Source organism: Pipistrellus hanaki, assembly GCF_964339955.1.
Source record: "Pipistrellus hanaki genome assembly, chromosome: 10".
Classification (NCBI taxonomy): Eukaryota; Metazoa; Chordata; class Mammalia; order Chiroptera; family Vespertilionidae; genus Pipistrellus; species Pipistrellus hanaki.
The window spans coordinates 11,764,223-11,789,090 of record NC_140512.1 but is presented as its reverse complement, the minus strand read 5'-3'; the positions used below and the strand labels follow the sequence as shown (position 1 = coordinate 11,789,090).

Below are 24,868 nucleotides of genomic sequence, written 5' to 3'. Positions count from 1 at the left end.
CTGCGGACTGAGGGGTCCCAGGTTCGATTCTGGTCAAGGGCATGTGCCTCGGTTACGGGAACATCCCCGGTAGGGGGTGTGCAGGAGGCAGCCGATCGATGTCTCTCATCGATGTTTCTAACTCTATCTCTTAATCTTCCTCTCTGTAAAAAATCAATTTTATATATATATATATATATATATATATATATATATATATATATATATATATATATATATATAATTTTTTTTAAAGTCATGAACCCGCTGAAACCAGTTTGGCTCAGTGGATAGAGCATCGGCCTGTGCACGGAAAGGTCCCAGGTTCGATTCCGGTCAAGGGCATGTACCTTGGTTGCAGGCACATCTCCAGTAGGGGACGTGCAGGAGGCAGCTGGTCGATGTTTCTCTCTCATCGGTGTTTCTAACTCTCTATCTCACTCAATTCCTGTCTGTGATAAATCAATAAAATATATATTATAAAAAAGTAAAAAATAAAAGTCATGAACCTGCTCCCCATCCACCAATCTTCCCATACGCCCCAACTTGAGTGCAGCTCTAACTTAAAGAGATCCCAGGCACTTCAGACCTTTGGACGCCAATTTTTAAATTTTGTGATTGGGATTCTGCAATATTTGCTTTCCTGGGCATCTTCGGTTATTTTGCTGACGTTCTCCCCTTCCACAGACCCTTTGTTACGTATCAGCTCATTGGCCATTTTCAAAAGGCCTGTTACCTGGTCTTCCATAGCTTGGCCGGTTTCTTTGTTATTAAAAGCACAAACTCGCCCCTTACACTTTTTAATGGTCTCCTTAAGAAATGTGTCGTCTGTGTTTTTGCAGTAATCTTTAATGTCCTCGCCCCCCAAGTCTTCCTTCCGGGTGAAAAGCACAATCATGCGTTCCATAACATTACTTCCGAACTTGGACTTCAGTGCGCTCACCACGTCTCTGTCCTGGGCCGTGATCCGTCCGAGCTGGAGCACCAGGACTAGAACCCTGTTACTTACATAGCTTCCGACCTCCTGTAAGTGGGTTAGCAGGTCAGGAGTGTCCACCACCTCCACCTCCTGCCACGCCACTGTCCTCTTGCCCTCCTGGAACACCTTGGTGACCGGCTGGGGACTGAGCTTAGAGGTGAAGATGTTACCCCCGAGGATGGAGTTCCCGGTGGCACTCTTCCCAGTTCCGCTCCGCCCCACGAGGACAATGCGCAGGGGCTCTGTCGGAGGAAAGCAGGAGAGAGTCATGACCCTGGGCTGACCTGGGTGCGCCTTTCAAAGCGATGCCACACATTGCAGCCTGAGACTCTCAGGGAGCATCAGGGCTGCTTTCCCAGAACAACTCCAGCCCTGAGCACGGAATGGCTTCCTCCAGGCACACAGTGAACTCCGAAGCAGGTCTTGGACCACAGTCCCTGCCCCGCACTCACCCACTGACATGCTACTGTCCTATCTCTCACTCTGCTCCTTTGTCCGGTAACTTCTCTGGCTCCCTGGCACCTGTGAGTGCTTTGTTACTCTTCGCCTACTCACCTGGGTCCAGTCTACTCATCTCATCTCTGTCTTCAGTTCCTGCTGTGACTCTGTCTTCCCAATGGCGACTAATGCTAACCGAAACAAAACCTCCTGGGTATATTTGAAAAATTATTCCATAGAATTAGTTTTTGGGAGAAAGCAACTACATGTACCATCTGTGGATTACCAGATGGAGCACTTCTCATTACAACGACCTACAATTTAACTGTCTTTCATTGATGTCCAAAGGCATCTCGTGATGCCTGGCCTGTGTTTTTCAGTGGTTAGAGCACTGGCCTGCACAACAAAGGGTCTCAGGTTCGATTTCCAGTCAAAGGCATGTACCTAGGTTGCAGGTCACATCCATGCCCCAGGTGGGGTACATGTGGGAGGCAATCAATCAGTGTGTCTCTCTCACATTGATGTTTCTCTCCTCCTTCCACACCTCCCACTCTCTCTAAAAATTAATGGAAAATATCCTTGGGTGAGGAGTAACAACAACAAAAAAAAGGGGGAGGGACCTTATGGTTATGATAATGAGTGCCCACTAAAACTGTTAGGTGGTCTCAGTGAGGGAGAATAAATTTCCCAACAGATAGAATTACAGGAGTAATGCGATGTATATCACTGGAGGTTTCTTTATGACTTTGCACTTGTACCGTGATCTCTCTCTTCCGTTCAGGTAGCTTCACACTTTTCCCCAATCATGACCTTTTCCCCAAATTACAAATATCCACCTCAAAACAAGGAGAAAGGAAAGCCCACCCCTTGCTCTCCCTACCAGGGGAACTTACTGAATTGCTTATTCCAAAGCCACAATCTTGTGCTTAAAAGATGAATAAAGTCTCCCGACAACCCCATATCTGTCATGTGTTTCCATCCTGCTTCCATACCCTCAAAGGCTGTGGTTCTCAAGGGCCTCTGTGAACTCCCAATCCCACTTTATCTCAAGGTGTGACTCCTCTATATAGACCCATCAAGACCACTCCCTGATGTTCCCTCACATGTGGCATGCGTAGTCCTACCTCTTTGATTCATATTGCTAGTGTACTCTCTCCAGAATGTCTTCCACGTTTCTGCTTAGCCATCCAAACTCAACCCATTCTCCAAAGCCCATTTCAAATTGGGATCCCTCCACACAGCCTCTCCTGACATTCCCACATGTCTTTACTTCTTTTTTATATATATATACTAGTAGTCCTGTGCACGAATCCATGTGAGAGTAGCTTGCTGCCGCTTCTCTCAGCTGGCCACTCGTAGCTCTCCACCCTCCTGCTATTGGTCATTATGTGTCATGGTGTAGTGACCTTTTGCATATTGCATCTTTATTATATAGGATTTTTTTATTATTGAATAAATAATACTGAAATACTGAAAGGGAGAGGGAAAAAGAGATTGAAGCATCAATGATGAGAGAGAATCATTGATCAGCTGCCTTCTGCATGTGACCTACCAGGAATCAAACACACAAACCAGGCCTGTGTCCTTGACAAGAATTGAACCCAGGATCCTTCAGTCCTCACACCTACACTCTATCCACTGAGCCAAACCAGCAAGGACTGTACACCGTGATAACTCTCTCTCACTTCTTTAGGAAGCTCCCCAACACCTGGCCCCCCAATGAGGAACAAAAACGGCTCAATGAACAGATATGCTCCTTTAGATCTGATGTTCTTCCCAGGTGAGCACATTTGAAGCACAAGAGAATGGGATGAGTCATGCTGGGATGGAAGGATCTCAGCTCAGGTCAATAGAATGCATAGCACTGAGTGGATGGGAACTTCTGTTTCAGCAGTAGATAGTGCTGTGTGGCTAGGCTAATAAATAAATCTCATCTGTAGTCATGTGGGGCCCTTACATCATGAGCATTCATGCTCCAGGTTATTGTTCCATCAAAATGGCCCCCCTGTCCAATAGAGAGAAGAGTAAAGAAGCAAGAGAGTAAACAAAGTCAATAAAGGGTGTGAGAGAGTCTGGCTGGTGGGGCTCAGTGGTTGAGCATCAACCCATGAACCAGGAGGTCACAGTTCTATTCATGATCAAGACACATGCCTGGATTGAAGGCTCAATCCCCAGTAAGGGGCATGCAGGAGGCAGTCAATTGATGACTCTCTCTCATCGTTGATGTTTCTCTCTCTCTCTCCCTTTCCCTTTCCATTCCTCTCTCTGAAATTTAAAAAAAAAAAAAAAAAAAAAAAAAAAAAGGAACTTTTTTTTTTAAAGGAAGGGAGAGTATGTGTATGTGTTCAGTTTAAGAGTAAGAAAAAGTAAACCAATGGTCAAGAGCTATTTCATCACCAACCCTGAGTGCGGAGCCCTGGGCAACAGAGGTTGGAAACTGTATCAAAAACAAGAGACTGGAAAAGGTCAACTCCCTCCTTCAAGGCCCTCACCATCCAGTTGGAGAGATGAGGCCTGGCTCATGAAAGCATTAAAGACCAGGCCAGCACAGTATGCAAGGAAAGACAACTAAGTTTAGTTAAATAGAAGAAAGGAGAAAGAGAAGAGTTAGTCAGTAGAATGGACCTGTCCTTTTTATCTTCTCTATGCCCTTCAGAAAATAAAAAAGTTCCTCTATAGCCTATATCTGCTTTTTTTTAAAGCATATGTAAAATGTTTTCTTACCTTCCTTTTTGAAGGTGCAAGCCTTGTCTCCATTCTTTTGCACCATTTTCACAATTTTTTGCAGGAGCCCATCTACCTGGCTTTGTTCCTCTTTTCCTGTCACTCTGGAGTTGAAGATGCTGATTTGGCTTTCAGAACTCTCAACAAGCTTACTGTGCAGGACTTTATTGTGGATTAAAAATATATCTACGTTCTGGTCCTCTAGATCTTCTTTCCTTGTGAGGAGCACAATCGTATACTTAGCTAATTCGTCTTCAAAACTTTTTTGGATGGTCTTCAGATCCACTTCAGTTAAGGAGGTCAATGGGGTCACCAGCAGGAAGGCATGGGGGCCCTCAGGGGCATGTTTCCAAAGGTCTAATTTAAAGTCATTTAAAGATAATAAGTCTGGACTATCAATGATCAAAATTTTCCTCCCTCTCCAGATTCTGCTCTCAGACTTAAACTTCTTGGTTACTGATTCGTCACTGAATTCGGTCTGAAAGACTCGCTTCCCCAGAAGGATGTTCCCGACTGTGCTTTTTCCAACACCATGCTTCCCCACAAGCAGGACCGTTAGTTCTGGCATCACAGGGGTCGGCTCAGATCCTGTGGCCAGCAGCTGCTCCCCTAGAGGACAAGAGGACACATTCCAAGTCTCTTCTTATACTTGGACACAAACACAGGGACAAGTTTTATCACTTCTCTTCCTTGTCAGTTTTTATAGAAAATGGCATCAGTGCTCTGACCTACAGAACTCTAGTCCGGACCAGAAGCTACCCATCAAAGTAAGAGCCCCGAAAGGGGCCATGAACAAATGAAGAGATATGTCAAGAGCTTGAGGTTGCCCAGGAACGTGAAAAATGTTAAAGTTGGCTCTCACTGGCCTTGGTCCTTACCATTCCTCTCATTTTGCCACCAAAGGAAAGTACTGGGGCATGAAGTCCATGGGCTAAGGCAGGACCAAGGAGAATCTGAGTTTAAAATAACTGTGAGTGGCTCTGGCCAGAGTGGCTCAGTTGGTTGGGTGGCATCCCATGCACCAGAGGTTGCTCATTCAATTTCAGGTCAAGCGCACATGCCCAGATTGCAAGCTCAATCCCCAGTAGGGGGCATACTGGAGGCAGCCAATGGATGCATTTCTCTCACATTGATGTTGCTCTCTCTCCCCCTTCCTCGCCCTCTAAAAATAAATAAACTGTTCTTAATAATAATAATGATGATAATTATAATAAAAAAATAACTCTGCCCTAACCGTTTGGCTCAATGGATAGAGCATTGGCCTGTGCACTCAAGGGTCCCAGGTTTAATTCTGGTCAAGGGCATCTACCTTGGTTGCAGGCACCTCTCCAGAAGGGAGTGTGCAGGAGGCAGTTTATCAATGTTTCTCTCTCATCCATGTTTCTAATTATCCCTCCCTCTTCCTCTCTGTAAAAAAAAAAAATCAATAAAATATATTAATAATAATAACAAAATAACTTTGAGTGGTATATTCATAAAATTGAATACAGCTCAGCAATTAAAAAAGAAAATAAACGAATGGACTGCTGATATGCAACATGACTAGCTCTCCAAAACATGCTAATTTACAAAAGCCAAACACAAAATTACATGCAATATGAGTACATTATATAGAGGTCAAGAACAGACAAGGTTAACTAATGTTGGTAAAAGTCCCTAAGAGAGGCAATGAGAACTTCTAAGGAGCTGGAAATGTGCCATATCTTTATCTAATTGGTGGTCTCATATGTGTAGATGTGTAAAAGTCATTGAGTTGTATTGACTCTATGTAAATTATACCTCAATAAATTGCTGTAAAAACCTGAGCTACAAAACTCTGTCTCCACACATGCCCTGTTCCCACCACTTCTCCTTGTGGCCTGCAGCTGCTCCCCTAGAGGACAAGAGGACACATTCCAAGTCTCTTCTTATAGTTGGACACAAAGACAGGGACAAGTTTTATCGCTTCTCTTCCTTGTCAGTTTTTATAGAAAAGGTCAACACCACACCTACGTGCTGAGCAAATGGCAGAGTCAGCAACTCCAGGGATAGTCACTGGGGCTCTGCTATCCAGGGTGCCATCCAGGTAGACTGTCACTCCATGTCTGCATGACAAATCTGGGAGGGGAGTAAATGTGGCATTTAAGGAAAGCAGCTGAAATACAGAGACTACAGGACCTTGGAAAGTTGACTTCGGAATATTACTACTTTCCCCAAGAGCACCTCTCACTAGCCTACATCCTACAAAAAGTCCGTTCTTGCCTGCCTGTGTGGCTCAGTTGGTTGAGCATCGTCCATGCACCAAGAGGTCACTGGTTTGATTCCCACTCAGGGCACATGCCTAGGTATCAGTTTCAATCCTCAGTAGGGGGCATGTATATACTAAGAGGATTGAATGATTAATATATATTACATGTAATTTTTCAGCACATGTCAACTACAATTATTATGATTATTAAAATTTTCATTTTAAATATTATTTGGGGAAATTTCGGGGGGACAGAGAGCTCATTTATTGTATTTACTACTGAATATTCAGTTCTTTTTTCCATCCTTTCTTTATGTGCGTTTGTGTGTGTTCTGTGTGTGTGTAGTGTGTGTGTGTGTGTGTGTGTGTGTGTGTGTGTTGGGATTTTTGTTGTGCATATTCAGTTCTTTCAAAGAGCTGGCCCAGAAAAAAACTGGAAAGTATATCCATGAAGAGATGGTTGAATTAGTTATATATGCCCGTCCTACAGACCAAATTGCATCTACTACACAGAATTCGGTAGCTCTGGATGTGCTGGTATGTACAGAGTGTAGTATACATCACTAATGGCAATCAGTACAAGCATACTGAGCTGCATCACTGCATTCTGCAAGTTACTGTTATCTATGGAGGAGGGACTTCTGATTTCCTAGGAGGAGTCAAAAATTGAGTGATGCTAGATCTAGGGCCAGGAAGGAGAGGCCAACTGGGTACAGCAGTCAAGCCCAGCATTGTAATACACCAGGCACAGGACCTTGGCTGGTGCTACACCTTCTCAAAGGGTTCAGAGTTCCCTAAAAACAGGTTGTACTCATTAACATGAGCTAGGTCTCCAGGGCACACTTTTGCTCTGACTTATCACTTAATGCATAGCACACTCAAAGGAATGTCTATAGGAGCTTCACATTCTTGCAAGGAATCACCTTACCATGTGGAAAGTCCTCCTCCTGAGAGGTAGCTTCTTTCACACAGACCTAAAAAATAAAGAGGAGAAATGATGTACACAGACCTAAACTTTCTTCTTTTCACAAAGTAAACAAATGGAGGCACAAGTGTATAATTCAGAATAACTGGATGATTAGGATGTGGTCAAATCAAGGCCATGGTCGTGGTCCTTCCTGGTCATTATAGACTTGTCCATAATGACAGTCAGTCTTGAGATCCTACGGCCGCTGCTGCCTCAACAGGTTTCCCAGACGCAAGATGGTTCTCGCTCTCAAAGCAGAAAGCCATCTGCAAGGCATTGTTCCGGAAGCTCTAACTTCATTTCTCCACAGTTCCTAACAGTTATTCTTCCCAAAAGCTCCCAAGGTTTCTGCTATTCCTGGAGAAAATCCAGAGGCTTAAGGAGAACTTCTGGGCTCCCTCAAGAAAGAAATCAGCTCAGTAATGTCAGTGATGAGACAAGGCAGAGTGAGGACATTGGGATTATAAAAAAAAAAAAGTTGACCAGGAATGCAAGGATGGTACAATATCCGCAAATCAATAAACGTGATACATCACATAAACAAATTGAAAGATAAAAATCATATAGTCATATCAATTGACGCAGAAAAAGCATTTGACAAAATCCAACACCCTTTCCTGTTAAAAACTCTTAAAAAAGTGGGAGTACAAGGATCATACCTCAACATAATAAAAGCTATATATGATAAACCCACAGCCAACATTATACTCAATGGGCAAAAACTAAAACCATTCCCTCTAAGAACAGGAACAAGACAGGGATGCCCACTCTCGCCACTCCTGTTTGACATAGTTCTGGAAGTACTAGCCATTGCAATTAGACAAGAGGAGGAAATAAAAGGCATCCAAATTGGAAAAGAAGAAGTAAAGTTATCCTTATTTGCAGATGACATGATATTGTACATAAAAAACCCAAAAGACTCCATTAAAAAACTAATTGACTTAATAAATGAATTTGGCAACGTAGCAGGATATAAAATTAATGCCAAGAAATCCATGGCATTTCTATACACCAATAGTGAAACTACAGAAACAGAGGCTAAAAAAGCAATTCCATTCACCATCGCACCAAAAAAATTAAGATACCTAGGAATAAATTTAACTAAAGAAATAAAGGACCTATTTGCGGAAAACTACACGACACTGAAAAAAGAGATAGAGGAAGATGTAAGGAGATGGAAGAACATACCATGTTCATGGATTGGTAGGATCAACATCATCAAAATGTCCATACTTCCTAAAGCAATCTATAGGTTCAATGCACTCCCCATTAAAATACCAACGACATATTTCACTGACCTAGAAAGAACTCTCCAAAAGTTCATTTGGAACAATAAAAGACCCCGAATAGCCACAGCGATTCTGAGAAAGAAGAGTAAAGTAGGAGGGATCTCAATACCAGACTTCAAACTATACTACAAAGCCACTGTTCTCAAAACAGCCTGGTACTGGCACAAGAACAGACAAATAGATCAATGGAATAGAATTGAGAACCCAGATATCAACCCAAATCACTATGCTCAATTAATATTTGACAAAGGAGGCACGAATATACAATGGAGTCAAGACAGTCTCTTCAATAAATGGTGTTGGGAAAATTGGAAAGACACATGCAAAAGAATGAAACTAGATCACCAACTTACACCATTCACAAGGATAAACTCAAAATGGATACAGGACTTAAACATCAGACGGGAAACCATAAAAATACTAGAAGCATCCACAGGTAGCAAAATCTCAGACGTATGCCAAAATAACTTCTTCACTGATACTGCCCCTAGGGCAATGGAAGCTAAAGAGAAAATAAACAAATGGGACTACTTCAAAATAAAAAGCTTTTTTACAGCAAAAGAAACCATCAATAAAACAACAAGAAAGCCCACGGTGTGGGAGATCATATTTGCAAATATTACCACTGATAAAGGTTTAATCTCCAACATTTACAGACAGCTTATACAACTAAATAAAAGGAAGATGAATGATCCAATTAAAAAATGGGCAATGGACCTAAACAGAATATTTTCAAAAGAAGACAGAAGGAAGGCCAAAAGGCACATGAAAACATGCTCAAAGTCACTAAGTATCCGAGAGGTGCAAATCAAAACAACAATGCGGTACCATCTCACACCTGTCAGAATGGCCAACATCAACAAATCAACAAACGACAAGTGTTGGCGAGGTTGCGGAGAAAAAGGAACTCTCGTGCACTGCTGGTGGGAATGCAGACTGGTGCAACCACTGTGGAGAACAGTGTGGAGTTTCCTCAAAAAACTGAAAATGGAACTCCCATTTGACCCAGTAATCCCACTTCTAGGAATATATCCCAAGAAACTAGAAACACCAATCAGAAAGGATATATGCACCCCTATGTTCATAGCAGCACAATCTACAATAGCCAGAATTTGGAAACAGCCTAGGTGCCCGTCAGCAGATGATTGGATCCAAAAACTATGGTACATCTACACAATGGAATACTATGCTGCCATAAAGAAGAAGGAATTCTCATCATTTGCAGCAACCTGGATGGAATTGGAGAGCATCATGCTGAGTGAAATAAGCCAATCAACGAAAGAGAAACACCACATGACCTCACACATCGGTGGATGATAAAGATCTTTATAAACTGATGAACCAAGAGACAGATATAGAGAAAGTAAAGCAACAGGCAGACTGTCAAATTACAGTGGGGAGGGTAGGGATATCAGGGGGAGATAATAGATCAACCGAAGGACTTGTATAAATGCATATAAGTACAACCAATGGACATAAAACTATGGGGAGGGAGGGGATGTGTGGGAGGGAGGGAGGGGGGCAATAAAAAAAAAAATCAAGAAAATATGTAAAAAATAAATAAATAAATAAATAAATAAATTAAAAAAATAAAAAAATAAAAAAAAAAAAAAAAAGTTGAAAACACCTTAGCCAGTGTGCTCAGTGGTTAAAGTATTGGCCCATGCACGGAAGGGTCAAGGTTCAATTCCCAGTCAAGGACACATACCTGGGTTGCAGGTTCGCAATCCCTAGTCCAATTGGGGTGTGTGCAGGAGGCAGTGAATCGCTGTCTCTCTCACATCGGTGTTCTCTTTCTCTCTCTTCCCCACCCCGCCCTTCCTCTCTCTAAAAATCAATGAAGAAAGCATTCTCAGGTGAGGATTAACAACAATAAAAAAAAAGAAGGTAAAAACAATGGCATACAATCTTTATGAATCTGCTATCCCTAGAAATTTCCTGTACTTTATTTCAACCTTGTCTATGTTAAGTTTCCATGCTAGCCAAGTTTCCTGCTTTCTCACCTGACCTTACCCAAAACCCTTGATGCCATCAATCATCTCTCCCTGGGGTCCTCTCATTCCTCTCTGGTTATCAGACTTTTTCCACTTTCCACAGCCCAGCTGAAATTATTTCATGTTTGTTTGTTTTAATCCAAAGGTATGATCTACAACTTAATAATTTTTTCCATCTTCAATCCACCAAAAAAATAAGTTGCTAACTTGTATATCCTTCTATGTTGTCCTAACTTTCCAGTGTTTCCCAAACTTTTGACATATGTGTATCCCTTCTATAATTTTCGTAACGCTGAGTACCCCTGTACTCATAAGAACATAGAATTAGGCACAGCTAAGCACGGTGCAGTGCATATCCCCACCAAACTCCGGTGCAATGTGTACCCCCACCAAACTCTTCCCGTACCCCTGGAGGTACGCATACTACACTTTGGGAAACACTGCATTTATACAAATACATGCAAGCATATATGAACACATTGAGAGACTTGTTAGGCTCTTTTGTTCTGCAATCAGCTTAATAATTAACATGTCTGCACATCTACACAAGTAGATGCAATTAGCTCCATATGCAACCATTTAAACTAATGCAATTTTTCCTTTATTGGTAGACCTACAGGCTATTTCTGGTTTTACTATTCCATAATATTCAGTGATAAAGGTCCTTGTCCATACACCTTTACATATTTTTATGTCTTAGTGCTAGAGTCCTAAAAGTGGAAATCTTCACTCCATCTCTGGATTATTAAATCCTTTTTAAAAAAATTTTTTTTTTATTTTAGGAAGAGGGATAGAGAGATAGAAACATCGATGACAAAGAAACATCGATTGGCTGCCTCCTGCACACCCCCTATTAGGGATTAAGCCCATAACTCAAGCAAATGCCCTGATGGGGAATCGAACCAGTGACCTCCTGGTTCATGTGTAGACATTCAACCACAGAGCAACACCAGCTGGGCTGGATTATTAAATCCTTAATGTCTCCATAATTTATTTGGACCTCATACACTTCTATAATAATTATAACAATCAGAATAATAGCAGCTTATAATTATTGAACATTTATCCAGTTTCAAGTATTTGCAAATTATTTTGTAAGCATTTCATTTACTCCTCACAACAGTCCCTGAAATACATATAATTCAGAACTCTTGAGTCTCAGGGTCCTCATCTGTAGAATATCTGTGCATAGAGTTGCTCTGAAGACTAAACCGGTTCATGTATGTGTCTGGAATTTAGTAGTTGCTCAGTAAATGCTGGCTTCTCTCACATGGCCATCAGCTCGAAAAAGATCCTCTCAAACCCAACAGCCCCCATGCTGAATTTTTGTTTGCTTTACCTTCTTCAGCACCTATCTTGCCTAATAATAGACCAATATGTAAATAGACCATACCTTCGTTATGCCCATAGTCAATCAGAATGAGTATGCAAATTAACCCCCAAAAAAAGAGAAGGCAGTTAATTTGCATACATAAGCACCCAACGCCTGTGTCCCAGGAACATCCTGGCACCCAGGTCACTGTGAGTTAAGGCCTCCTGGGCCAAGAGCAGCCTGGGCAGGGCCTGAGCCAGGGGGCTCTTGGACAGGACCAAACCTGCAATCAGAACGAGGGGGCAGGAATGGAGTCTGTTATTGCAGGAAGCTGGGTGTCCACTCCTGCCCAGGAGCAGAGCCTGCGGTCACAGGGAGCTGGGGGTCCCCTGCCCAAGGGGAAGAGCCTGCGATCACAGGGAGCCTGGGGTCCCTTGCTCAAGGCTCAAAGCCTAAGCTAGAGAGTGGAGCAGGGGTAGGCGGGGTGGAGCCTGCGATCAGAGGGAACTGGAGGGCCCCTGCCCAGACCTAAAGCTTTGGCCAGAGGCTTTAGGCCTGGGCAGGGCCCAGCCCACAATTGGTGTGAACTATAGAGGAAACACCTTTTCTGACTGCACATTGTCTAAGCTTCCTGTGTGTCACTAGAAATATTCTTAGTAACTTGGGTAATAAGAATCTAAAAAAGTGATCTAGGGTTTTTCCACCACACTCTGAAGGAAAAAAATGAAGGTCTGCTGCTGGAGGGCTAAGAAATGTCATATCCTGCCCAAGCCGGTTTGACTCAGTGGATAATGCCTCAGCCTGCCGACAGCAGGGTCTGGGTTCGATTCTGATCAAGGGCATGTACTTAGGTTGCAGGCTTCTCCCTGGCAGGGGCCCAGTTCAGGGATCATGCAGGAGGCAACCAATCAAAGTGTCCCTCTCACTTTGATGTTGTTCTCTGTCTTTCCCTTTCTCTTCCACATTCTCTAAGAGTCAATGGAAACATATCCTCAGGTGAGGATTAAAATATATATATAAAGAAATGCATATCCTATGAAAGACACATCTTGAAAATGCCTAAAGAAAGTTGTCATTTTTTCTTGGTGAAGGGACTGGAGTCCGTGTTGATGAAAACACCATGGTGGCTGCAGTGGCTGGCAGTGGCTGCAGCAGCGGGGTGAAGTGGCTGGTGCCTTCCCCTGTTCAGCCCGGTTACCTCCCACAAAGGGAGGCCAGCCATCAGTAGGACATCCCCTGAGGGCTCCCAGTATGTGAGAGGGGGCAGGTTGGGCTGTTGGACACCACACACACACACACACACACAGTGCACGAATTTCACGCACCAGGCCCCTAGTATTTATAGAATTCTCTATACCAACATAAGCTTAGTTATACTGAGTCAATGATTACTTTGTTTCTTATGCATAAGTCACTCCAGTTGTAGCGTAAGCTCCTCAGTGGCAAAAGCTTGCATTCCTTACTTCTGAATATATTCTTCATTCAAGTTTTGTGTTGTTTTTTTTTTAAGTAAATAAAATGTCACTCTGGCTGTTGTGTGGGGATATAAAATGGGTGGGGATATAAGGCCCAAGAATGAACAAGGGAAAGTTGTTAGGAGATTATTTGTAAAATACTCCAGGCAAGAGAAGAGGCTGTCTTGTACCCGATGGTGGTTGCAGATGTGGAGAGAAGCAGGTGGGTGCCAGGCATGACCACGGACTTGAGAATTTCTTGGGCAGCAGATGCCAGCTGTGGTATAAAAGCCAACTCCTGGGTTTGGGTTTGAAGAGAGTAGTAGGCAGCACAACCATTTACCAAGTTGAGAAGAAAACAGAAATCATACAGATTTTAGGGGAGAAACTGAGTGTTTGGACATGTTCAGTCTGGGGTCCTTTATGAGAGTGCAGAGGAGATGTCAAGTAGCAATTGGATAAAAGGGGCAGAACTCAGAGAAGGTCTGGGTGAGGGCTGCTAATTTTGAAACTGTTGGAAATAGATGGAGCTCAAAGCTGTAAAATGTGGGATCACCCAAGGGAGAGTGTAGAGAATTGGGGACAGGCTAGAACCAAGCCCTGTAGATGCCGACTTTTAGAGTTCGTTCGAGGAGGACTCAGCAATCCCCCGAGTGGCCAGAAAGGATGGGATGAGGTGGGTGGGGAGAGAAAGAAGAAGATGGTTTTATTGAAGCCAAGGGGGTCTAATGAGTCATTGGTGTCCAAAACTATGAAAAGTAAAGTCAGGCACGGACTTAACTGTATCCATGAATTCACCAATAAAGTCCAAAGTTTAATACCAAAGTAACCTGCCTTCTGGTGCCTCATCTTTCCAGATTATGAATAGACTAGTGGCCCCTTGCAGGAAGATTTCTGCAATAGAGCTTCCTGCTGCAGTCTCCGACCCGCCTGCTTTCCTCCCTTTTCCCAAGGCCCCACCTGCTTGCCTTCCTTCTCCCCTGCTCTGCTTGCTTGCTTCTGCAGCACTTGGCTTCTTTCTAAGCCTTCTGCAGTCTTCGCTCTGTCCTGGATATGCAAATTAACCGCCATCTTGGTTTTGTTAATTTGCATATTTGCCCTGATTGGTTGGTGGGCGTGGCTTGTGGACATAGGGAAGGAACTGTCAATTTGAGTGTTTCTCTTTTATTACGTAGCATATCTCCTTAAACAAGGCCTAGGAACCTTTTCACATGTCTCTGCCCATCTTCATTCCACTCTCTCTAACAACCCAGAGATCCTTGGAGACCGGAATGAGAATTCTCACCTGGGATCCATTGCCTTCATTGTTGAAATTCACGGGATCGGGTTCTCCATTCTTATCCACCAAACGCTTGACCATGGGGAGGAGCTCTCTCACCTGGCTGTCCCGCTCAGCCTCACTTGCCTTGTTGTTGAAAGCGCAGTAGCGTCTTCCACAGTTTTCAACCAACTTTCCAAGCGATGTGTCTAATTGAAGGTAATCTTCCATGGAGCCATCATCCAACTCATCCTTCCGAGTGAAGATGATAATGATGTACCTCCAGACTCCCTCTCCAAACACCTGCTGGATGCCCTCGATTGTCTCTCTGTCGTCCTCGTTATAGTGGCCGATGGGGATCACCAGAAGCAGGACATGCAGGCTGGAGGCAAAAAGCTCCAAGCAGTGTTCAATGGCTCCTTGCTTGTCGTTGACACAAGCTGTTGAGGAGGAAAGGTTGGGGGTGTCGATGACCACAACCTCCTCCCCTCTCACGGTCCCACTCTCTCTCTGGCACGTTTCAGTCACCGGCTTCCCACTGAATCTGGACAGGAACACCTCTTTGCCCAGAATGGTGTTTCCCGTGGCACTTTTTCCTGCCCCATGCTTCCCCAAGAGGAGAAGCCTCAGGGGCCCCCGGGAGCAGCCCTGCGCCACAGCATCCTCCTGGCACCGGCTCCCGCTGGTCCTGTTGGAACAAAGAGCAACACATCAAGGTCCAACTCACATGCAGAGTAAACAGAGGAACAGCAAGAAAATGTGTTCTTGCCGAAACCGGTTTGGCTCAGTGGTAAAGCGTTGGTCTGCGGCCTGAAGGGTCCCAGGTTCGATTCCGGTCAAGGGCATGTACCTGGGTTGCGGGCACATTCCCAGTAGGGGGTGTGCAAGAGGCGGCTGGTCGATGTTTCTCTCTCATCGACGTTTCTAACTCTCTATCCCTCTCTCTTCCTCTCTGTAAAAATTCAATAAAATATATTTTTTTAAAAAGAAAAGAAAATGTGTTCTTTCCTTTTTTTAAGATTTTTATTGATTTTTATAGAGAGAGGAAAGGAGAGGGAGGGAGAGAGAGAGAGAAACACTGATGTAAAAGGGAAACATCAATCAGCTGCCTCCTTCACCCCTCCCCCCCCCCCCTATTTGGTTATCGAGTTTGCAACCCCGGCATGTGCCCTGACTCGGTATTGAAACAGCAACCTTTTGGTGCATGGGACGATGCCCAACCCACTGAGCAACACCAGCCATAGCAGTGTCTTCTCTTTGACTCAAATGTTCACCCTGAGCATTTAGGCTACCGTAGTGCTAGACTCAGATTAGACTGGAACAAGGAATCGTGTTTACCGTGATCTTCTCTGCATGCTTGTTTGTGAAATAAATCCATGTTGATAAAAATGTCAAACACTGTAGATGGGCTAAACTGACAAGCCCCTTCTTTACACACATTACCCACTTACATGCTGGGAGAAACCGGGCACTCTCTGTGACAGAGAATAATGCCTGCTCCTCCCCACACCCCCATTGCTGATGTACTAATCCCAGAACCTGTAACTTCGTTACCTTCAGTGGTAAAAGGTGCTTTGCCAATGTAATTGGGTCTTCAGGAGGAGATGTTAGGGGCAGAAATAGAATATTGGGAATTAGCTATACTTATAAGAAACGTTAACCATGCTCTGTTACTCGAGATTGCTGTGTTCTTATTAGAGAAAGCACATTCTAACCTCGATGAGAGTTGTACACCCTGGGACATGGGAGCTAAGATCAGAATGCAGTCCACCCTCCTTTTCAGAGAACTGCCTACATTTAACAACCATGTTGCTGAGACAATCTGCTCCTGGAGGCACCCACCCTCTGCCCACAGACCCTGCAACCTGTAACCACTATATGTTGCCTTGTTTCTCATGTCTGTAATTCCTACTTTCCTATGTGATCTTTGTCCTTCTACCCAATATAAGCATCTGGCTTATCGGGAGGAGTAGAGCAGATTTTTGTGGATGACCTGCTGCTCTCCCATAGTGCCGGCATTATTGGAGTAACTGCTCATATATGATTCAACCCTGTCTCTGCTTAATTGGCAGCCTGGACCCATTGGTTGTCCAGTTATAGAGAGAGAATCTTGGATCATCCAGGTGGGCCTCGTGTAAGCACATTATAAGTGGTGCTTATAAGAAGAGACAGGAAAACCGAAACCAGTTTGGCTCAGTGGTAGAGCGTCGGTCTGCGGACTGAAAGGTCCCGGGTTCGATTCCGGTTAAGGGCATGTACCTGGGTTGCAGCCACATCCCCAGTAGGGGGTGTGCAAGAGGCAGCTGATCGATGATTCTCATCGATGTTTCTAACTCTCTATTCCTCTCTCTTCCTCTCTGTAAAAAAATCAATAAAATATATTTTTTTAAAAAGAAGAGACAGGAGAGTCAGAGTGAGAAAAAGATGTGCAAACAGAGCTGGGGAGGATCAGAGAGTGAGATCTGAAAATGCTACCCTGCTGGCTTTGATGACAGAGGCCAACTCTACAAGCTGGGAAAGGCCAGGAAACAGATTCTCCCATAGAGGCCCCAGAAGGATCACAGTCCTGCTCAGTGCCTTGATGTTAAGACGTGCAACCCCCAGAACTCTGAAATAATAAATTTGTGGGGGGCTTTAGTCACAATGTGTTATAGCAGCAACAAGACACTAGTACACTCAGTCTCCCAGCCAACCTTCCAAATAGGGGTGTCCATGTGACCCAGATCGAGTTGGTGACAGTTGAGGGAACATTTGCTTGGGCCTTCTGAAAATGCCATGTTCTTTATTACTACTACTATTATTAATTATTATTATTTTGGATTTGAGAGAAAGAAACATTGATTTGTTGTTCCACTTATTTATGTATTTATTGGTTGCTTCTTGTATGTATCCTGACAGGAGATCAAACCCACAACCTTGGTGTGCAGAGACTATGCTCTAACCAACAGAGCAACCCAGCCAGGGCTGAAAACGCTATTGTTTTCTTGATGACATGGGCATTCTCCAGCAGAGGGCTCCTATTATCACTCTCCCCCTTCTTTCGGCATGGAACTTAAATGTGATGTCTGGAACTGCAGCTGCCATCCTGGGGCAACGAGGTACAATACAAATAAGAAAACAAAAGTCAACATGCACCATTCAAGCCAAAGGACAGAGGAGCAGAAAGATAAAGGGTCCCTGATGACGTCCCTAAGCTGCCGGATCTCCCTCAAACCACCTCTTTGTTAAATAAACACTTTATACTCTTACAATTTAAGCTGTTGCTACTCCAAGTATGATTCCCAGATTGCAAACAACTGGATTCGCATAAGAAATACAAACTTTTGGGCCCCACCCCAGACCTGCTAAATCAGAATCTGTAGTTCAACAATTTCCAGGTGGTTTCCATGAAATGCAAGCCTGAGAAGCACCTTTAGTTGAAAATGAGCATTCTTAACGGAGTCGGAATCTGCAGGAAGAGCCAAGTTTCGCAGCATCAGGTACCAGGTGCCCATATGTCCAGGTTCTCTGCTATGTCCATTGAACTCTCAGTCTATTCCTGAGCCACAATGTCTTCATTACTAAAACCAATATGACTTAATCAGTGTAACTTTCAAACAGGCCTCAGTGACCTGATGGAGCAATCCCAACACCTTGCTGTGGCTCAGAATTATCTCACTGTTTCTTGGCTTTTTAAATCTTCAGAGGGCTTTTAAAATCAGTAGTCATTTTCTTTGGGAATTCCTATTGGAGTTTTTGAATGCCATTGGTTCAATTTGTAACTTAGTTCAAAAAGAACTGACATCTTCAGAGTGTTGTTCCCTTCATTCTTCTTGTTGATCGGTTTTAAATATGCTCTAATATCAAATCAACTATGATTTCTTTTTGGTCCATAATTAAGAGAAGTGATTATTAAATTTAAAAATATATTGGGAGAGTAGCTATCTTTTTTTTATTTATTTCTAATGCTAGCAGACTGTGTTCAGAGAACATCTGCATAAAATATTTGTCATTGGCTGAGATTTACTTTTTGGCCCAATAAAATTTTTGTAAATGTTTTGTGTGGACTGGAAAAGAGCAAGTAGCGTGTAACTGTGGGTGCTTTTCACAGTCAGGGACCCCGCCTGCATCTGCCACCTCAGCTCCAGGTCCCCAAAATGCCCAGCATGTCCTTCCCTGCACCCCTCTCCTCTGGTCCTCCTGGGAGATTCCTTCCCATTCTTCACCACTCCACTTTGTGGGGAGCAGCTACAGTGTCTGGATAGGTCCAAGCCTTGGACAGATGAGAGGGCACAGTCCTCTCATTGCCACGGGCAAGGCCCAGCTTGAAGGGCAGGGCCTTCCAGCACAATGACAGCCAACAGCTATCGTTGTAAACTTGAACACGTGGCCCCTCATGCCTGAGTAATGTGGGATTGATAGAGTTCAGGAGCATGTAGTTGAGTAGGGCTGAAACCCATGAGAATGTTGTAAACATCTTGATCACGCCTTGTGGCATCTGCTATAAAATAAAGATATGCTTGTGGGCGTGGTCACTATCTCTCAGAGAAGCAGAATCCCACAGAGACCCAGCTTTCATTCTCTTGTCTTGTTTAAGCCTTTCAGCTGCCCCCACTCAGGTTCACCCTTGGCCTTTCCTCATTTTTCCAGATTAAACTGGTCATCCGCTCTTTTCTGGACTTCGGCAATAACATTACCTCTGGTCTCTCAGCTTCCAACCTTCTCCCAGAGTCTAAAACAGCAGTTCTCAACCTGTGGGTCGCGACCCCTTTGGGGCTCGAACAACCCTTTCCCGGGGGTCGCCTAAGACATCCTGCATATCAGATATTTACATGACGATGCATAACAGTAGCAAAACTACAGTTAGGAAGAAGCAACAAAAATAATTTTATGGTTGGGGGTCACCACAACATGAGGAGCTGTATTAAAGGGTCGCGGCATTAGGAAGGTTGAGAACCACTGGCCTAAAGCAAGACAGATATCCCTTATCAGTCCAAAGTCCACCAACTGCTTCCCACCCGCACAAAGTAATAGGCGAAGGCTTTATAGTGGTCCAAGACCCCACCCAATTCCAGCCCTGGCTGCCTCCCTGACCTCAGCCCCGACCCTCTCCACCTGGCTTTGTCACATCAACCTTCCTGCTGGTCCCAAACATGGGATTTCGAGGGTTTTTGCTGGCTGCTCATCTGAGCAAGTCCCCGGACTTGTGTAAGGCAGGTTCACTTCCAATAGGTCTCTCCTGCATCGTCCCTGTGGCACGGAAGGCCTCCAGTCACCCTATATCTAAGACTTCCCCCTCCCCTTTTCCCTGACCCTCCCTACCTCTCCCCCCAGCCCCTGCTCTCCCAGTCTCTGGCACCCTGCTCTATTTTTCGGCCCAGCACCCACTGCTACCATCTTTCACACTGTGTGTTTACTTACTTATCGCTTTCCTTTTTATCTCCCCACCACTAAAAGGCAAGTTCCACCAGAATGGAGACTTACCCTCATCTGTTCACACCGGTATCTACAAACAACATAGAGAAGGCCTTTGATAAATACTTGCTTATGGCCATGAAGATGGTTTTTGCCTTGAAGAACAAAGAAATGCAGCTGAAGAAAGTGAAGAAGGAGAAAAGCCCTTGTTATTTAACAGTTCATACCTTTTAAGAGAACCGTGTCTTGTAAAGTATATGATTGTCAAACCACTATGCTGTACACCTGAAACCAATACAGAATAATATTGAACAGCCTGGCTGGGGTGGCTCAGTTCATTGAAGATCGTCCTGTGCACCGAAAGGTTGCCAGGTCAACTCTGTCAGAGCCCATGCCCAGGTTTTGGGTTCAATCTCTGAGTAGAGCACGTACAGAAGGCAATCAATAGATGTTTCTATCTCTCTCCCTTCCTCTCTCTAAGCATGTTCTCCGTTAAGGATTTAAAAATATGTAAAATAACAAAACAACAAGAAAGCCCACTGCATTGGAGGACATATTTGCCAATGCTATTTCAGGTAAGAGTTTGATCTCGAAAAGTTACAGAGAGCTCATACAACTTAACAAAAGGAAGATAAACAATTCAATCAAAAAATGGGCAAAGGACCTAGACACTTTTCAAAAGAGGGCACACAGAAGGCCACGAGACATATGAAAACATGCTCAGCAGAAACTGGTTTGGCTCAGTAGATAGAGCGTCAGCCTGGGGACTGAAGGGTCCCAGGTTCGATTCTGGTCAAGGGCATGTACCTTGGTTGCGGGCACATCCCCAGTAGGGGGTGTGCAAGAGGCAACTGATTGATGATTTCTGACTCTTTATCACTCTCTCTTCCTCTCTGTGAAAAATCAATAAAATATATATTTTAAAAAAAGAGAGAGAAAAGAAAACATGCTCAAAGTCACTAATCATCTGAGAGATGCAAATCAAAACAACAATATACCATCTCAGGCCTGTCAGAATGGCTATCATCAACAAATCAATAAGCAAGTGCTGGCGAGGATGCTAAGAAAAAGGAACCCTCATGCACTGCTGGTAGGAATGCAGTCTGGTGCAGCCACTGTGGAGGACAGTATGGAGTTTCCTCAAAAAACTAAAAATGAGCCGAAACCGGTTTGGCTCAGTGGATAGAGCGTCGGCTTGGGGACTGAAGGGTCCCGGGTTCGATTCCAGTCAAGAGCATGTACCTTGGTTGCGGGCATATCCCCAGTAGGGGGTGTGCAAGAGGCAACTGATCGATTACTCTCATCGATGTTTCTAACTCTCTATCTCTCTCCCTTCCTCTCTGTACAAAATCAATAAAATATATTAAAAAAAACAACAACAAAAAAAAAAAAAACTAAAAATGAAACTTCTATTTGACCCAGTGATCCCACTTCTAGGAATATATCCCAAGAAACTAGAAACAGGAATCAGAAAGGATGTATGCTCCCCTATGTTCATAGCAGCACAATTTACCGTAGCTAAGATTTGGAAACAGCCAACGTGCCTATCAGCAGGTGAGTGGATTAGAAAACTGTGGTACATCTACACAATGGAATACTACGCTGATTTTCTACTGTTGGAATTTCCTGCCCAAAGGATGTGGGTGTATCTCAGAACCTCAATAAAAGCGATGGCAAAAGGCTACAGCAGTGGGTAGTCCTCCCCCTAGGGGTGTACTCCCGCCTGCCCCCTGCCCCCATTTTCCCAAATTAACTCTTTTCCAGACTCTTTTCATTTGTGTGCGTCCTTCTCCAGAACACGGAACCCTGAAGAAGAACCCTGAACCACGCGGGACGTGGAAAGGGACCCCACAAATGGCGTTAAATGAGTGACCATGAGTGGCATGTGAAGAAAGAAAAACGGTTTTTACAAGTACAGGGGGAGCCTCTGCCCCACCCCACGCCCCGGGCTGGGGAGACCAGGCCTGACTAAGGAGGAACCCTCCCAGAGACCCTGAGATCGCACCCTCCCGTGGCTCTGCCCGCTCTGGGCTGAGTCCTGGTGGTGCAGGCCCCTCCCTAACCACATACCTTGTTCCTGTGCCCGGGCCGGCCTCAGCCTCGGCCTCAGAGCCTCCACAGCGGGCCTGCTCCATGGCGTGGCAGGTGCAGCAGCTGCTCGTTCCTCTCAGGCAAACAGAATCCTACAGAGGCTGGTGTGAGAAAACAGGAAAGCAGGGCGGGGCCAGCTCTGCAAGGTCTTTCTGGTAAATATCCTTTCCCAGCAGAGAGAGGTTTCTAGAAGTGGGTTGTGGCTTTCGGTTTCGCAGCCTCAGCAGCACAGAAGTTCACAGAAGTTCACTGTGAGGTTACAGTCAGGGTCAGGCACACGGGACAGGGGCAGGCAGGTGAGGGGGGTGCAGGCCCAGGAGGAGCTGCAGAGGGCCCCTAGAGAGGCCTCATCAGGCTTGGGACGAAGCAGGCGCTGTGGGCAGCTTCCTGCCACTGAGGTCGGAAACAGGAGACTGTTAGTGGCTTCGATGAAGACACTGTTCCCACCACCAGCCCCCCAACCTCTGTCCACCCTGAAGCAGCCTGTCCGGCGCCCGGTAACAATCCCTCACCCCTCTTCAGGGAAGGCGTCCCTGAATCCCTGGCCGGGGCAGCTCAGGCCTCAGACGAATGCTGCTTCCCAGGTGAAGCATTCCCTCCCAGGCCCCACCGTCCATGCTTTGTGCGAGGCCATGGTGTCCCAATGCTTCCTGGGACAGAAAGAATTTGTACGTGGAGCAAGACTTTTTCAAGTTTTATGTCACTGTGGGGGGGGGGGGGGGGGAAAGTAGCCAACACATTAAATGGACTGTGTCAGCCATTTTTAGGTGCACAGTTCAGCCATGTGAGGCACGCTCACGTGGTTGTGCAAAAAGCAGGGAGCCTGTTCTTGCAACACTGGAATGCCTTGCGACTCCCCTTCCCTCCCCCAGCCCCGCAACCTCCTTCCTCTTTCCCTTCCTGTGATTCTGGCGGCCTTAGAGGCTTCACCCTGGAGGAACCAGGCAGTGTTTGTCCATTCGAGACTGGCTTTTTTGCTTCGTGTCACGTCCTTGGGGTTCATCCAGGAGAGCAGACTTGTCATTTCGTGAACTTGAGCTCACCAAAGCTTGCACTGCCAGCAGTGGCAGCAGCAGAGGGCTGCACCTCCTGGGAGTAAATCTTCTGATCTTGTAATGAATCGAGTTGATGCCTGAGGGTGGAGCCTTCCAGGACCTAAATAGGCTGCATGTTGAAATCACTCCAGACTTTTTGTATCTAATGTCCCTGGAGAGGCAAGTGCTCCAGCTCCACAGAATCTGCCAGGCCAAGGAGCAGCCGCTCAGAGGGCAGGTCCAAAGCCACATGGCTGACAGGAATGGACAGTTGGGTGATCCCTGCAGGCCACAGCCCCCACCAGTGCACGAATCCTGTGCACTGGGCCTCCAGTCCTAGCGTATAAAGAGGGAATATGCTAATTGATCATCATGCCCTCACAAAAATGGCAGCATCCACAGTCAATAAGGAGGGAATATGCCAATTGATTGTCACACCCTCAAAGATGGTGGCGCCCTCAGCCACAAGATGGCAGCACCCAGTCCTCTCAGCTCTGCCGGAGGGTGGCATGCAGGTCCGGCCGCTCTGTATGCCTGCCTCTAGAGTCCCCCAGTCCCTTCAGCCCCCTAGCCACCCAGGGCTAGGCCAAGGCACAGGTAATCAGGGCCGTCCCCAGGGAGCCACCTTCTCCTGGGGAGGCCTTGTGAGGAAGCTGAAGGGAAGCTGTCTCTGCCAGCCAGGGCTTGGGGCTAGGGGCTACCTCTTGATGGGACCATTCCCCACCCCACTGACCTCCCTTAGTAAGAAGGACTGGGTCCTGGAAGGCTCCACCTTCGGGCATCAACTCGATTCATTATAAGATCAGACCATGCCTGTAAATATTTCTCTTTTTTCCGTGTCCAGGAGGTGGTGGTGGATTTTCCAACTCTTGCTCCACGCCTTCTCTCTCGTCCTGTGGGCGGCTCAGCCAGCATCACCCAGTTCCCAGCTTCTTCCCTTGTAGAATGTTTTAGGTTTCTATGAAAAAACTTTTATTCCTGGCATTTTGGCTAATTCTCTTTGGAACGTTACTCTGTGTTTCTTTTTATTTCCTCTAGAAACTCAGGAAAAAAAGAAAGGAAAAAAAAACATTGCATTTTTTTTTTTGCCTCCCATTTTTTCTTGTCCCCTATAATTGCCATCAATTTTCATTCTGTCTCTAAAGGGACAGTTTACTTTCACACGTCTGCTTTTTTTACTCACTTCCATAGGGCACTCCAAAAAGCCTCGTTGTTCTATTGACTCACTCAACAAATATTTACTGGCGATTTACATGGTTCCTGCTGGTACATTCTAATATAAAGGTGACAGGCAGGCCTCAGGGCACCAGAGAAACAGCCCTCTACACACTTGACGACAGTTCTCCAAGTGTGCACTAGAGGGCGCCACTCTCCCATTAGCATTTGTTACAAAAAGTCTGGAGTAAATGCAGCCTATTTAGGTTCTTTCTTTTATTTTATTTATTTATTATTATTATTATATTTCTTTTATTTTATTTATTATTATTATTTTAATTTCTTTATTGATTATGGTGTCACACAATTGTCTTCATCCCCCCATTCCCATCCCAAACCCCTCCCCATGTATGCCCACCCCCTGTTGTCCAGGACCACTGGTTAGGCTTATATGCAAGCACACAAATCCTTTGGTTGATCTCTCCCCTTTGCCCCCACCCTCCCCTACCTTCCCTCCGAGGTTTGACAGTCTGATCGCTGCTTCTCTGTCTCCAGGTCTGTTTCTGTTCATCA

General features: G+C 45.0%; 1 protein-coding gene across 6 annotated transcripts; it reads right to left on the bottom strand.

The window, feature by feature from the left end:
* Window positions 1-194: 194 nt before the first annotated feature.
* GIMAP8 (GTPase, IMAP family member 8) lies at window positions 195-24,868 on the bottom strand. 6 transcript variants are annotated; one of them, XM_084896930.1, is made up of 7 exons: window positions 24,804-24,868; window positions 22,619-22,809; window positions 22,086-22,355; window positions 14,649-15,309; window positions 7,276-7,321; window positions 4,121-4,729; window positions 196-1,200 (listed from the first exon to the last, which is right to left on the bottom strand). In XM_084896930.1, the coding sequence occupies exons 3-7, from the start codon at window positions 22,148-22,150 to the stop codon at window positions 563-565; spliced, it is 2,019 nt and encodes a 672-aa protein (XP_084753056.1). In that variant the 5' UTR covers window positions 22,151-22,355; window positions 22,619-22,809; window positions 24,804-24,868; the 3' UTR covers window positions 196-562. The 6 variants fall into 6 exon arrangements, with proteins under 6 accessions (XP_084753061.1, XP_084753056.1, XP_084753057.1 ...); XM_084896931.1 differs by having other exon boundaries at window positions 22,086-22,207; XM_084896932.1 differs by having other exon boundaries at window positions 22,086-22,198.

Bases quoted from the DNA above. Each gene is read 5' to 3' on its own strand.
- GIMAP8 (XM_084896930.1), bottom strand. From the start codon at position 22,150: ATGGAGCAGGCCCGCTGTGGAGGCTCTGAGGCCGAGGCTGAGGCCGGC. The intron at 7,322-14,648 runs GTGAGAATTCTC...TTTATTTTTTAG, and splicing joins ATGAAGGCAATGGATCCCAG to GTCTGTGTGAAAGAAGCTAC. The intron at 1,201-4,120 runs GTAAGAAAACAT...TTCCTCCGACAG, and splicing joins TTGCACCTTCAAAAAGGAAG to AGCCCCTGCGCATTGTCCTC.